This window comes from Epinephelus moara, chromosome 12, assembly GCF_006386435.1.
Source record: "Epinephelus moara isolate mb chromosome 12, YSFRI_EMoa_1.0, whole genome shotgun sequence".
Taxonomy (NCBI): Eukaryota; Metazoa; Chordata; class Actinopteri; order Perciformes; family Serranidae; genus Epinephelus; species Epinephelus moara.
In genome coordinates this window covers 15,681,520-15,697,812 of record NC_065517.1, presented here as the reverse complement: position 1 = coordinate 15,697,812, position 16,293 = coordinate 15,681,520, and the positions used below count along the sequence as shown (strand labels likewise).

At 40.0% G+C, this 16,293-nt stretch overlaps 1 protein-coding gene across 1 annotated transcript in view; it reads left to right on the top strand.

Annotated features, from left to right (window-relative positions):
• man1a1 (mannosidase, alpha, class 1A, member 1) overlaps positions 1-16,293 on the top strand; it is a 201,485-nt gene that overhangs the window by 163,451 nt on the left and 21,741 nt on the right. The window contains exons 6-8 of the mRNA XM_050057907.1: positions 8,814-8,937; positions 9,206-9,299; positions 15,802-15,917. Of these exons, the coding sequence (XP_049913864.1) occupies positions 8,814-8,937; positions 9,206-9,299; positions 15,802-15,917 (334 nt within the window). The remainder of the gene's footprint in view (positions 1-8,813; positions 8,938-9,205; positions 9,300-15,801; positions 15,918-16,293) is intronic.

The window sequence follows — 16,293 nt, the reverse complement described above, 5'->3', positions numbered from 1 at the left end:
GTGGGGGGGGGGGGGGGGGGGGGGGGGGGGGGGGGGGGGGGGGGGGGAGTGGAGGTGTGTGGATCTGTGCTCCGCCCTGAAATTAGCTGTTATTCCTCTCTACAGGCATCATGATGATGACTGTAGCCCACACGCACATACACACTTACTAAACACATACACATTAATTGTTTTCCTCTAATTGACAATAAAAGGTTTAGATAATGCAAGAATTGAACTCTCAAAGGCATACTTACACAAGAAAGTTTTAAAATGTTAAGAGGTACATTTCAGTCCAGTATTTATTCAGGTGCTTATTCAGACTTTACTGTCACATTTAAAGAGCTACATATGTACATAATGTACTGTAATGCATGTCTTAGATGCCAACCATCATCCAGAATGCACTAACTCAAAGACAGTGTCTGTCTTCCAGCCAGACTGCTGCTGTGTTGTCATCATCTTAATGACGCTGCAAAGTTAAAGCTAACTCTTTTGCCCCTGCTCTCTTTTCTTATCTCATAGAGGAAAATGTGAAAAAATAATGTCGGTTTGGGACAGATTTCCTCCTTCAGCCAAAGTCTCTGAGGCTGCAGCAATCAATCCTGAGCTCCTGGGGTCTTGGAGTTTGATTAATAGGCCAAGATGGAGAATAGCTCTATTAGTACAGCCTAGAGAGGTTGTCACACTGGGTGACCCTGTGAAGTAGCACTCTGTCATGGAGACTTTTATTCTAGATGTGATAGGAAAATGAACTTGCTGCGCTTAGTAAAGACTGATGACAGCTTATTAACATTTAAGACAGCTGGTTTGTATTTTCATTTAGAGTTACTTTAAAGTGCATCAGTAGAATAAGGCCCTTAGTGCCCAACAGGAAAGTATAATTGAGTGTCGTCGGCATAGCAGCGGGGAAAAAAGACGTGAAATGTGGAAAGACAGGATCAGATTTAGTGAAATTCTACTTGGGCTATTGTGGTTTTTTTCCTCATGGGAATGGGATCTCACTTTCAGAAAACCAGTGAAGGCACATGAGTCCTTTCAAACAACCTGTAATTCTAAGTTCCCAGATATACTGTATTTTCTTAAATAAAGACTGGTAGTCCAACAAAAGCCAGGTCACTTTGGCGGTGGTGAGTTAGCCATGGTTGTTAGAAAATGTGTATGCTAACTAAGAATAATGTTCCTTTCCATTACTTTAATTGATAAATGATAAAATTCAGCAATATAATCTATTTATTTTCAACATTACTCATTGCTATTTCTCATCAAGTGTTACTTTCCTATTTTATTCAGTGTTGGTGTTAGGCCGTTTTCTCATATGAACTACACAGACTTTGCACTAGGGAGTTGGAAGGATAAAGTCCATTTAATGTCCTGTTCAACTGATGTGCACATTTGCTTTCTCACATACAGCTCCACAGGGTAATGTCTTGATAACTTCAGGTTTGAGGTGCATGTGTGAACGGGGCTTAAGTGTGTTAATGTCCCAGCCAAACTGTATTTTGTAGTAACCTAGTAAGTGCCACAAGTTGGCAGTAGCTACATTTGAAGCACTGTATAGGAACTCTTCAAGTGTTTATAGATAAAAGCCTTGGTAGGAGATTAAGGAATTCTATCCACTGCAGTGCTAAAGGGCTTTTATTTTGAAATGGATACAGGAATTGTTTGTCTTAACTGCATAATGTCATAACAAAAACTTAACACAGCAAACATGGGTTGATCAGAAAAGAAGGAAGCTTCTAAAATTTGATCATATATACATATAAAACTGAGTGATTTAGAAATAATGTCCTGTCTCTAATATAAGGCTGTTTCAGATAAAGGCCTGGTACCCTCTGCAATTGAAATAAATAAAGGCCCCATCCACTATTTAAGAACTTTACTGTAGGTTTTGACACCTGAGACAGTATTGTCTACACCCTATACAAAACACATAATTGTTCAATTTATTGCAGAGGAACAGTTTTTTAGTTCAGCAACAGAGCTCCACACATGAAAAAGAAAATCTCGAAAGCAAAGTAAAGCATGTTACTGCACTTTCTTTGTAATTTGGCAGTCACTAGTCGAACTGTTGTAATTACAATGGTCTAATTCTGCTTCTTCTATTCAACAGGTTCAGCTTTGGTCATGTTACAGTAATGGAAGTAAATTTGGAAGAAGCTGTAAAACTTAAAGGGGGTTTAAGCAATTTATGAGGAGTTACAGAACCCAATCAATACTGGATTTTTGGCTCTACTAATATAAGTATTTTAGAAACATTAATATTTTGGTTAAAAAGTCAGATAGCAATGGATCAACCAAGAAATATAGTCGTAGTCAATGTTCTTTTAAACAAATAATATCAAATCTTTTTTCTTTTTTTAAAAACTTGTGACCAAGATATGAACTGAGTGGGACATTTTACATTTGACAAACGATCTTGTCAGCACTCTCTGGTCAACAAACTATGTAATAGTAACAATGTTTCTAAATTACTCCAAATGTATCTTTGGCACATTGTGCTGTTTCTTTTTCCAACTGACATATACACCAATAGTTATTATATCACAGATGAGCTCATATTGGGCAATACTTTAGAGCTGTAATGAATTATTTTATTATTTTATTATTATTTTTATTATAGTTTTGCAGCCTTCATTATCATTTTTAGGTTCAAGTTAAAGACATCTTTAGGATGTGCAGGGGGCTTAAACTAGTTAAGGGGTCTCTACCCAATGGACAAAAGAAGGAACCCTTTTAGGTGCTCCAGTCATGGCCACAGTTTGGGGTACACACATGTACATACAGCAGACACACAGTCGCAGTGTTGGTAGTAACACTGTCTCCATACCCTGAGGCACTTTTAAACAAACACACGAATCCACACACTTGCTCTCGGTGCAGCTCTCCCAGGCAGTAACCTAAGGCACTGGAAGGCAGCCATGATTTAAGGCCTCTAATTAAGTTGCTAACTGTGAATCTATCACGATTCACATTTTCTTTGCACCCTGGAGGAGAAGTGCGATAGATTTTAAGACAAGGGAGGAAGAAATATTGAGGGGAGAAAAGCAAGAGGGAATCAGAGGTTGTGGCATGGATAGGGAGGAGGATGGACACAGAAAAAAAAAACTGGGCTAAAATATAGACTTCATCCAAATACAGAGTACAAATGAATTGGAGCACTGCCTAACATAATACTAGAGGAGCGTGAGAGGGCACTTCCTGGTGTGACATGCTAATTTATGGAGATGGAATGCCTTTTCTGTTTTTCCAGGTTACTGCTTGGCACCACAGAATTAAAATCACTGTTGATGGCACCGCAGAATAGACTGGAGGGTATAAAACTAGCAGGCTTGGATTTGTCATTTCACAGCTGGCCAGGAAAATGGCTAAGGGTGTAAGAGATTGAATAAGAAGAAGATTGGACACTCCCAAAAGGACAAACAAGATAGACACCAAGAGGACTGGAATATGTCCTCCAATACAAACCCTCATAATTCACAGTGGCATCAATCTATTACGACCCAGTTTTTTCTGGGTCGAGGCTTTGGATCCATATTTGTTGCATGGACCCCAGGAGCCCTTGGTTTTTTTGTTTATAAGTTGAACAGCAGGGCAGAAAATGCGTGATGTCAGATTATCTTGATGGACATTCCCACCCAAGTACTTGAAATGTTCTTTAAACAGCTTTCAAAGTTCAGCACTGACAGAAATATATAAGAAATGTAACTTCTCAGGCATGTCCACGAGATGACCCAAAATTTTTATGCTTCAGGTTTTTTTTACAGCAACTCAGTAAACTATTTTGCATCTGCACTTTGATTCCAGTTAAAGGCATAGCTTGCATCTTCTGAAGTGGCATTGTATGATATACTTAGCCATAGTAAATGTAATACCGACAGTAGTAGCGGTCGGCACACTTCCAGTTTGGAGAAGCAGGCTGGAGTACTGCGACGGAAGCTATGCAATGTACTGCTGTGGATGGGGGCAGCAGCATAATGTATTTTAACCACCTAAAAAGTCATTATCAGTCTAAAATATTTTCACCGTCTTTGCTATCGGACAGCCCTTTCCAACGAGGAACTCAAGACTCTACAACCATTTATGCTCTCTTCAAAGCCACCAGACTCCTTTGACAAAAACAGTCATCTTACCTTGCAGAACACAAGAGCTGCTGGTCTACCACTGCCTTGATCAATTTATTTGTGTAATTGTGTGACTTTGGTGTTTTAAAAGGTAAATTTAAATTCAGTTAACATCACTCATTCACCACAAATCATTCAAATTACTGTTTGAGTCTATGGTGTGGGCCCTTTTATAGGTGGCTACCTCTGTCCACAGCAGTACATTGCCTAGCTTTTACTGGCAGTACTCCTGCAGGCCTCTCCAAACTGTCCGTTTGCCAACCGCCATCTACTGCCGTGGTTCACAACTGATGGGTCACGGTCCAAAAGTGGGTCGCGGGTCCATTCTGAATGGACCACAAGTTACTCGCCAGTGTGTCAAGTTTGTACAAAGTGAATTTCTAGCACAGACCTTTTATTTTGAAGTGCCGTTTCCTGCTGTAGAGTGAGAGACTAACTGACAGCCACTTGACAGAGACGGCAAACTAGCTTGATGACATGTCCAAACACAAGTATGATGCAGAATATATTAAACTTTGTCGACATTGAAGTAATGACTGAGGAGAAATCTGGACCCTGTGACTACACCAGTTGGGAACCTCGAGTTTGTTCGCTTTCAAAACTTGTTTCAGCATGACACTGGACAAATGTAGAGATTGACATTTAATTTGTGACCTCACAAACATGAGTTAAGAGAACAAGGTCCATCTATGGTCTTCCTCAGCAGATGGCAATTTCCCAGGTTTTTCCCAGGTGTCATGGCATGGAGCTTTGAAAGAATTTCTGGTCCCTGTTGGGACGGGTGAGTCGTCCTCTTAAACTAACAAAATATAGCACATGACAACCAACAATATTGGTAAGACTAAACCAAAAACACCATTAATTTAATTGCTACTGGCCTGATTTCACGTCTTCCTGATAAGGGTTATGAAACAGGATGAAACATGGGCTCAGAAATTGATTAAAATCTATGGGCATGGACACCTATTAGCCAAACAAACTGCATCACATCAGTCTAATCAGCGATGGATGTTGCCAGCTCATCTCTTGATTTATAATGAAAGTTCAATATCAGCGTTGATGCATTGGTCTGAGCTTTGTATAAGCTCTCTAAAAAGTCCTCTGGTTCTAGGTCACCAACATTTAATTAACATTTCCAATCTGAATGTGTTTCAGTGGGCTGCATTACATTACTACTGTTTGGTTTAAAGCATGCAGACAAAGAGAGAGAAACAGAACTCTGCCTCCTGTTAATAAATTGACTTCAACAAACTGAGACTTTATATTCGGCCAGCTTCTGATATGAATCTTCATACCCCTGACTGTTGTGAAAATTAAGCCAACTGAGATTGAAAAACACAGTCAACAGTAGATGTCATTACTTTGTTATTGCCAAATAATTTCTTAAAATTGATGCTGAAAGCCAGTTGTGGCTTATGTGAGGAAAGGAGCTCAAACCTTGACCAGCTGTGCAGTATTTTTCTTTTAAAAATATTACAGTATGATCTGCAGTGCAAGGAGAGGTCATAAACCAAACACTGTTTTTATAGCTCAGAGCTTGTAATAAGTCTCATAACATCCCATGTGAGAAAAGGGATGTAGAGCATGCTAGTTGGTAACAGTGCTCTGGAAACTGGGCCAGGACATCCGCATCAGTAGTCAAACACAACAGTAGACTCCCATCAGATGGACTAATACAGTTGAATTGTGCTGTACGCCAGTGGATAACTGCCAGTTTCCAGCGCCAGTACAGGAAGTGACTGAAACAACAAAGAGTTTCTATTAGAAAACAGACGTGAATGCTCCTTAGTAGCTATTGAAGCAGGTTCATTTCACCTAAAATGGAGCAGAGGCAGCTCCTTGACCCAGTGCTGTTATCAGCATTAATGTATTATTTGAATCACAGTTCATTCACTGTGGGTTGTTATTGCAAGCAGCCACAGGAAGGACTCAGACAAATCGATGCATTTTATTTCAAACTAACCCTCATTTCTCTATTGATGTTTTTTGGGTTTGTGATGCACTTTTGGACCGGACCAACCAGTTGAAAACCACTGCCTTAAAGGAATACTTCACACACAAAATGATCATATGTATTTTAGCTACTCCGGCTGTGCTGTGTTAAATTTGTGAAGAATGAAGCTCACATGCCTCCACGGTGAACGTAGAATCCAAAAACAAAGAAAATTCTTGCTGATTAAAGAGCAGCAAAACAAGTACTTTCCAAACACATGCATTTTTGCTAAAACCTTACTGTTGAAACACTAAAAGTCTCAAGCATGGACGAGTAGTGCGCCTGTGGAAGGGTGGTATGTTTGAACTCTGATTAATGGAATGCACAAGCAGCGTTCAAATGCTTGTGCTTGCCCGGACACACTACCCTTTGCGGAAATGTTGTCATTGTAAGCTTTTAGGGAAAATGCATGTGTTTAGGAAGTACTGAGCATATGACTGGATAAATGAGACCTGGGTAATGCTGCATGAGTTGTGTGAGAGTTTCTAAACAGATGTTTTGATAATGTTTTGGTGTTGTTAAACATGGTACCCTTTAGTTAAATTCATCAAGAATTTTATCAGTTTTTGGATTCTTCGTTCACCATGGCGGCAAGCGAGAAAGACATAGTTTTCCTCACAAATTCAATGTAACACAGGGTGAATAATTGATATATAAATGGTTGTTTTGAGGATAAAGTATTCCTTTAAAGTGAGCCTGTGTAACTTTGGCTGAACCATACCCACAAGTTACAATTACAGGTTATGGCATTATCTAGCTAACATTTGCTAATGGTAATTTTGGGCTAATTAAGACTGTTGCTTCTGTTTTGAAGGGTCAAGGGTGAATGCAGCTTGTATTTGTAAGATGAAGAATGTTTTATTTCTTTGAAAAGTTATGTTTTATTAATTACAATTTATAGTACCCCATTTTTCCCAAATAGTTTAATATCTTCAATAGCTGTGTTCACACAAGTAGACTGGGTTTGACAGCCCTGATTTTTAAAACTTCCCCATTTTCTAATTAAGGTCCAGCCGGCTTTAGAGGTCTCAAATGATGCTGAATTTATCTCTCTGAAATACAGAGACACCCAGGCCAGATTAATGATATTCCAAACACACCCTCATCCGTCTGTCTCCACAGTTCTACTCTCTATCTGCCCCACATTGGTTTGTGTCTGTTTGGTTTACACAGCAGCTTTTCCCTGCTGTCTTTTGTTTTGTTCTCCTTAACAGGGATTTAGTTTGTCTCACAGCACGGCTTTGAGAGGGATTGGGCTGGACAGGGGTGAGCTGGAAAGGTGTGTGTTTACCTCCACGCCTCCGCCCTACCAGGAGAAGGGATTTATCGTTCATCACAGGGTTTATAAAAGGATTGCAAAAGATGGATAGACAGATCAAGCGTACAAGTTGACCGAGGGGAAGAGGAGAGTGTTGTGGAGATAAAGGAATAATGTTCTCCTGGAAGTAGCCGGAACACTAAAACTTTTACTCTAACAAACACAGCTCCAAACTTAATCAGGTCTACAGTGATGGGATTTTTCTTCCGCATGTTGTGTTCTCTGACCCTGATCTCTGTCTTTCTGCCGGCTGCATGATGCTGCGGTGGTCCTCTCTGTGTCTGGTTGACTTGATTAAATCCACGGTGTAATGGGAAACAAATTACGGCTTGTGCAGCATGATGAGTTGAAGGGGGGGATAATTAGTATGTTCATCCACCTCTTTGAAGCGATGTGTGTGTGTATATGGCACTTCTTCCAATTCACACTCCTTCTCCACCTTTTTTTTCCCTCATTTGTTGGATGTCTCCTGTGTGTGTGTGTGTGTGTGTGTGTGTGTGGCTCGTGTCCACATGTAGTTGTTGTAGCGCACACATCCCGGTGCGTGTTTCACAGTGTAGTGAATTGTTAATATGTATTCATGAGTAGTCTCTTGAAGCGTTGCCACCAGAGTCATCAGTCCTTAGCCTGGAAGTGATCTGTCAGTGGCTCTAATGATCCAACACGCACACACACACACATACAGTATACACCCTGTTGCTGGGTCTTCTGTCCTTGTCAAGCATGCCAGAGGTTGGAAACACTCACATATAGCCAGATGCAGTCAAGGCAACATCATCGCCACTACACTCAAGGGAGAGGGTGGGGTCCAGCAAGCACTGACTGACAGATAGAGGATGAGATGAGCTGCCAAAGTCAAGTCTGTGGGAGAAAAAAATAAGCAAATGCACCCATAAATATGACGGATGGAGTGTGAAGTTAGCTTTTAGTGTCATTAAAGAAAGAATCTATTTGTAAATGTCACTGAAGCAAAACGGCTTTCTAAAATAACATGTAAATTACAGGAACATTTTAGTAGTCTTCACAGTTTAAAGTACAGCTGCTGAGTCACTCGGAGTGTTAAGCTGACTTTTTGAGGATTTATCGTCTCTTTTCAGCTGTCAGTTTAGCATCAAGACAGGCAGGATTTTTTTTTTTTTTTTTTTTCTGTAGGCTCGTGAATTGCTTTTCGAACATGACTCATACTGTATTCTTGTGTTTTTGCTAACAAAGCACTTGTGGGTCTTTGTAAAAATTAATATAAAATATATACAAGTTAAAAGAAGTTTGGCTTGTTTCTCAAATGAAAAGGATTAATTGTCAAACTCTGTGGGGCTCTTTAACCCATCAGCTGGGGTTCAGTCTCATTGTTGTCCTGTTTTCTAACCCTCTGTCTCCTTCTTGTTTTATCTTTGTCCAGTGGTATTGGTAGGAACTGGCCCTGGGCATCAGGCGGCAGCAGCATCCTGGCAGAGTATGGCACGCTGCATTTGGAGTTCATGCACCTCAGCAAGCTCTCAGGGAATCCTGAGTTTGCACAGAAGGTAACGTTTACACCTTAGATGAGATGATATTCATGTTTTCACAGTTAATGGGTTGCAAGTGTGCAGGATTTCCACTTGCACTCTTGCACTGTAGAAGTGTCTGTAATATCAGAGAGCTAAGAAAGATGAGGAGGAATGAAAACTGCAGTTCAGACTCTTCACCCTGTCACCTTATTTTTCTGTACAGATATTGATTATGTCACATTTATAACAGTTGTTTGAAGTGAGGTTTACTGGTTACATGTGTGCTCTTTTCTTTATTCATTAGGTAATGAACATCCGGAAAGTACTAAATCGCCTGGACAAACCCCAGGGGCTGTACCCCAACTACCTGAACCCCAACAGTGGCCAGTGGGGCCAACGTAAGTCCTCTTCACCTCTCTGTCACATCCCATTCATTTGTTTCTGTCTTGCCCTTTGCCTGCATTTCCCTCTTGTGTAGTACTTGAGTGTCACAGCAACACCTGAGTGGAAACGCTGCTCTTCAGCTCCAATGTTTGCTCCCCATCTTATTATTTTTGTCTAATTGCTGCCACAAAGCATTTAGCAGGACAAACCGATTTTATCTTTGAGGTGTGATTACTAATCCTTATGAAAACTAGCTTAGGCTATATACATGCATGTTAAACATGTGATCAATGCAGCTCCCTCTGTACTTCTAGGAACTTGGTATTCCAGTTGCTGAGTCAGCACTCAGATTAAAGCGGATTTAAGTTGTCACTGTGTTTTGGGATACTCCCCAGAGCTGCTGTTAGTGCAGTTTAAGGCCTAGTGCAGGGGTGTATTTGAAAACAAAAGCGTTTTGGTCCCTCGTTCACATGCAAACTTCATTTTAGGTAACTCAAAACCTACCAATTGTACTCCGTCCAGGCTGAAGATTTTCAGAAACTCCATTATCAGTGTTATTCTTCCACTGTATTGAGGAAAAGAGGCATCACAATGTACTACAGAGGCCACTCCTTCAGTTAGCTTTCTGGTAATAGCTTTTTTTTTTTTTTTTTTTTTTGTTAGGCTTATATTTGGCCAACATCTTATTCTCCTTTGCGATACTGGCCAACTTGGCTTTAGGGTTAGGGTTATATTGCCACCTGTTAGTTTGGCAAGGTCTCGACAGTGCTTCACTTGTGTTTTTGTGTTTACCTTTTGACAGAAATTGTTTCATTTATTTTACTTTATTTTATTTATTTATTTTTAGAACAGAGGAAGGAAAAACACCCTTTTCAAAAATGCCCATGTGCATGTGGAAAAAAGCCTAAGATGGTTAACGTCAGGAAAAATGGGTCTGTTTTCTCTGCTTCTTTTGTCCTTCACCTGTTAAAGAGAGATTTAACATTTAGTTTGCATGCTTAATATTTCCTTTCACTGTTAAAACCGCCATTGTGCCCGAATACTTTCTGCTATGCTGCCACACTTACAAGTTTTGCCAACCCAAATAAAAGACTCATGATTTCTTGCAGAAGAATAGAGATTAAACAAACATGGAGAAAGAGACATCTAAATACAGTTTGATTGAAATGAAAATCACAGGCTGAAATCTTTGGGTTAATAGTAACCTGGACGTCGAGGCTCATGTCGGAAACATTAATAAAATTAGCATTTATCCCTGGAATAATGTCGCCGAGGTCCGACCTTTTCCTTCCCAAGATGACGCTGTAACACTAATGCATGCAAATTACCACTTGTCTGGATTACTGCAGTGGACTCAGTGCTGCTGTTTTAAAGAAAACTATTTTACACCTGTAATTTGTTATTACTAAAACCAGAAATGCAAATTATTATTGGTAATCATCATTAATATTATTATTTTTACAACCATTTCACTGGCTCCTGCTTTGATTTGAGTTTTAAGTGATGAACTTGCTCCCAGTTATGTCACACGAGTTATCTCCTACCACTTTTTCTGGAGCTCCTGATAGATCTTCAAGGGCCATTTGTTTTTGTTAGAAACCTTCTATGATAAGCAGAGCTGAAATGATAAGTCAGTGAATGAATTAGTAGATCAAACCTGATCAGTAACTATTTTGATAATCAGTTTGTCCTGCAGACCATTTAATAAAAAAACCTAAAATTCACTGGTTTTAGCCTCCTGATTATGCCTGATTATGATAGTAAGGTTGTTTTCTTTGTCCTCTGTTATAGTAAATTTTCAAAAGCTTTTGGTTTTTGAGAAGTTGTGATAAATAGATGTATTTATTTTTTGATGGTGTTGCCTAAAAGACAGGAGAAGTTTCAGTTCTGCAACATCATTGGTACAGTAGATGCCATTGAATTCTACACTCTTGACCTTTAGGTTTTCTTTTGACATCACAGTCATATGTGGTGAGTGACTGACCACATAAGAACAATCAACAAGGAAAAAAGAATGATTGATTTTACTCTCTTGCAGTGGAGACAGTGTTGTTGAATGGCTTTATTGTCACGTCCACTCCTTTTCCTTTTCTGTCTCTCGTCACGTCTCATCACTCTTTCTGTCTGAACCTTGTTGACTCTCTTTACATTGCTGGAACCCCTTTTTTACTTGTGTCACTGAGTGTCAAGTATTTCCATACTTGCTCCACCCCCCAGTTCCTATCTTTAACATCATGTGTCTGCTCACCTGTCCACCATTCTGACAGGTTGTGGTAACAGGGTATAATTTTGAATCGATTATCAGGCTCTTCAAGCCGTGTAGCTTAACGGGTGAGGATGATAATGATAGAGAGCTGAGACTTTGAGGAAGAGGAGAGAAAAGAGAGGAACATATGGAGTTCCAGAGAGAGAGATACACAGTATATAATAGAGAAGAATTGTAAGGAGGGGACAGGAACCAGCAGTAAAAGCCTCATAATCGCACTTGTCATACGTCACAGAAAACTGCCAGCTGAGTAGATATAATGAAAGTGACAGTGACAAGTGGCAGGAGAAGGGCTGGATATCAGAATCCATTTTTCAGCCCATTCTTAAAGCAGCTTTAAGTGATTTCTGACCACTAGAGAGCAGAAAGTGGACGTCAGAACAAACTCAAAATGACAGACCTCGACATCACAGCTACATCAGATTATAAAGTTCTTAAAGGAATAGTTTGACCTTTATGGGACAAGGCTTATTTGCTTTCTTGCAGAGAGTTAGATGAAAAGATTGGCAATACTAAGTGCAGTAAATATGAAGCCACAGCCAGGAAACAGTTCTCTCTTGTCATTAGCTGCAGAGACTCCAGGAAGTCAGTGTTCTCAGACAAGAAATAGTCCGACTCATAACCTTTCTGAAAACACAAATCATTGGTTATACACCATAAAAGACCATCTCCATTGAGTATCAAGTTTTTAACCTGGTTAACATGTCCATATGGTGTTTTTATATGCTATAAGGCTTGTCATTAGCAATTTAAGCAGACTGAGCATTTGGGCCTTAGAACGGCAGTGTACCAATGGCAATCTCAAAACACAAACTTAGACTTCTAGGGTTTGTTACATCACAAACCTAAGAAACGTGTCAACTTTCTGGGACCCCCTTGAAAAAAAAGATAATATATCTCAAGGGTTTTTTCTTGATACTATGAATTTCTATAAACTGCTTATTGCTTCCTCTGAAGCCACTTTGTAACCCACCTCTGCCCCAGCTCCTCCTTTTCATGCTGTGTCTGACTTATCAATGTCATTTCTGTTTGTCATTGATGCTGCTCTGTTCTGTTCCTGAGGGGTCTTTGCTACTGCCTTAGGCTTTCCATGTAGGCGCATGGAAGGGCAGGGAGGTTTGCTCTCTGCCTCAGGCTATCCTTGTTTTCGCATGGAAGGGCAGGGAGGTGTGCTCTCTCTGCCTTAAGGCTTTCCACGTAGGCACGTGGAAGAGGCTTTCTGTGTAGGCCCAAGAAAAGCCAGAGAGGCCCCAGAACAGAGCCATACCGCCAAATATAATACTGCAAATGGAAATAAAGTTTTCTTTTACTAAAGTGCTCCTGACTGGAATCCATTTTAAGGCATGAAGGGGCATTTTTCATAGATAAAACTTGTAAATCTAAGTCATTTTTATCAACAGAAGTGAGATTTTAGGGGTTTAATCAATGTCTAGAGAGGAACTTCACACAAACATTTTATGCTAAGCTAAGATAACCATTTTTTTGGTATTGGGCTCATATATAAAATACAGATATAGATATAAGAATGGTATTGATATTCTCCAGCAACTTAAGAGTGTTGTAGATCTTCGGCATAAAAGAAAATAAGCATATTTCCCAAATTGTCAAACTAGTCCTTAAATCTTTTGGCAAGCTCACGGCCCAATACATATTCAACATGGCAACCCAGACTGTTAGCAGAGTAACATATGAGTGATATTTCTCATCCCCTGTCAAATGAAAGTCCAATTTTCCTGAAACCAATTTCTGGGTCTTTAGTGGGCAATTTTTACCAAATAGCGCCAGGAAGTATGGCGCCCCAGGACCTGAACACAACATGAGGAACATCAGAAAAAATGATCCTTTAGCCTGCTGTGTTTTCATTTCTGCCACCTACTAAGAACTGCAGAGGTTAGGCAAATTATACTAACAATGGATTAAAAACTGACTTTGTATGAAACAGTATTTTGCATACAAAATAGTACAGACACATTATGTTCTTAGTAATTCATTGTTGGGAGACTGTGGTGTTTGAGTCATGGGAAAGGACACATGCAGAGGTGGAAAAGTAAGTAGTGTCTCTGAGGTTGTTAGGATCTGCTGAGAGTTTCTTGCAGCTTGTGAGCACTTCAGTTTTGAAAGGGTGAAAATTAATTATTTTTCATGCTTAATATGCTTTAATACCCATTTCGCCTTGCAAAGGTGTCATGTTTGTTCAGGTCAGACGCTGTTCTACATTAATCAGGGCATATTTTGTCTTGATTTTCACAAGAAAGTTGTGGCATGAAATTAGAAATCAGGTTTTATTACTTAGTTTTTATATCCATTGCTATGCTTCAGAATTTATTAGAGTCTGTCTGATATTGTTTTTGATACCCAGGCCTTGATTGGAGGGCTGTTAGTATCTGTGATGGTTAAATACGGACCTGCACCTCTGGTCTACTTACTTTTTTATTATCTAATGCATAAAACATTGAATAAAGCTACTGAAAGCACATCCACAGTTATAATTGTTGGCATTTAGCTGACACTCTTAACCAGAGCCAGTAACTCTGTTTTCATCCAAGTATTTTATGCAAATTGTGACATATTCAATTAGGAATGCTGAATAGAAACAGCAAGTTTCAACAACAAAAAAAAGTCCTCACACACACACACACACACACACACACACACACACACAAAAAGCTTTCATGCATGTCTTAGGCAGAGAGGGTTTTTCATCTAGAAAGACATTATGCAATAGTGATGGGAATGCATTTGTTAAATAAATTATGACCTAAGGATGTTTGCAGCCTAATGTTGTTTGAAAAATATCTCTCCAACACTGCCTCACAGAACTGCTTACCCTGTCTCTTTCACATGCGGTGCATACGTGGAAGACGGCGTCATATTTCAACTTTTTATGTTTAATCCAAACTGCTGCTATGTTAACATGTTTGGATAGGATACAGGTGTGTATGCACATTGCTTATTCAGCAATTACTGCTCGGAATACAGTCCTGACCCAACTATGTTGCTGTGAAAACATGGTGCCCACCCTCTGGTCCCCTCCCAAGTCGGCCTGGTCATTAAGTGGCTCATATTTGAGCTGTGAACCTTCTTTAGCTCTGTTAGCACTGTCAGCACGGCCAGCACGGCTCAAAAAGAAGCCGCTTACTCACCAGGGCAGAGGGTGGCTACTATGTTTCTGCAGCTAGCTCCCACCCAACTCGGATGGTATGCAGTGCAGTATGACCAAGGCTAACGTTTGCTAACCAGTAGAAGGTCACTACTATGTTTCTGCAGCAACCAGGTGGTGGTAATCACCAATAATCACGTTAGCTAACCAGTTAGCTAACCAGTAGAGGCTGGGCAGTGGGCACTGTTTCTGCATGTTAATATGGCTGTCTGTCAGCAAAGCCAACAAAAAAACAAAATAAAAGGCAAGACATTTACATCACAAAACATTAAAATTTTACCACCTCTGAATGGATAGCGCTTTGAAATGTGACGCTAAAGTTCACTGAGTCAGCGGAGCGTAAACTAAAAGTAAAGGCGTCTTAAATTTCATGTCAATTTGCTTTTTTTTTTTTCCTTGAAAATTAACCGGTTAGTTAGCTATTAATTGGTGTCTGGCTATCAAGAGCAAAATTAACACAAACTGACATCCCTGATTCGTACATGAATTTGTAATTGCTTTATCATCAGACAGTTGTTGTTTTGTTTAGCAGATGCTCTACTGTATGTTGTTTTGTTTAGCAGATGCTCTACTGTATGTTAAGCTTGTGTCATCTCTCTCGATCGCACAGTGTTCTTATTCCTGGTTTTAATATCATATTTGCAGGAGGCCAGGTACTCTTATCGGCTCAAAACCAACCCGTCTTCACCACCTGGCTCCTTTTTATTTTTTTCTCTTCAAGATGATCACAACTGACATTTAATCTCTGCACACCACAAACAGGGCTGGACTCTGTTAATGACACATGCATATGGATGAGCCTTCACTGACAATCAGGAGGGCAAACACAAAAGCACAGCTCAGCTGGCTGGAGGCTCATCTACGATAACAACCCCTTTACACACACACACACACACACACATGCATGCACATAACCCTGTAGTATATCACAGACTGTAGGTATTTTCCCGTTTATATATTACACACATGTATCTCACCCCGTGTCTTGTGTGGGTGATCTGTGGATGGTCCAACAGCTGCAGTATCAAACAGCATACATATAGGAGGCCTGTGCGTGCGTGTGTTATAATCCTTTATCTGTGTGTTGCAGATCATGTGTCCGTGGGTGGCCTAGGCGACAGTTTCTATGAGTACCTGCTCAAGGCCTGGCTGATGTCTGACAAGACTGACGAGGAGGGCAAGAAGATGTATTATGATGCCCTGCAGGTAGTACATACATACATACACACACGCACACACGCACACGCAATCTCTTCAATAAGTCTAAAGGTGACTTTGACTCTTGGAGTATGAAACAGGAGGTAGATTTATTCTTAGACCCACTCATAGACCTCACTGGAGCTGCAACAATTAGTTGATCTGCAACTATTTTGATAATTAATAAATCAGTTTTTAACACAAAAATCCCAAATATTCTCTGGTTCAGACTATGTCTTGTGAGGATTTGCTGCCTTTCTGTTTTATGTGATGGCAAACTGAATGTCTTTAAACTGTTGGTCAGACAAAATGAAATATTTGGTGTCACTTTGGGCTTTTAACTGTAATGGACATTGTGCCAAACGATCATTGCCAGGTAGTTAAA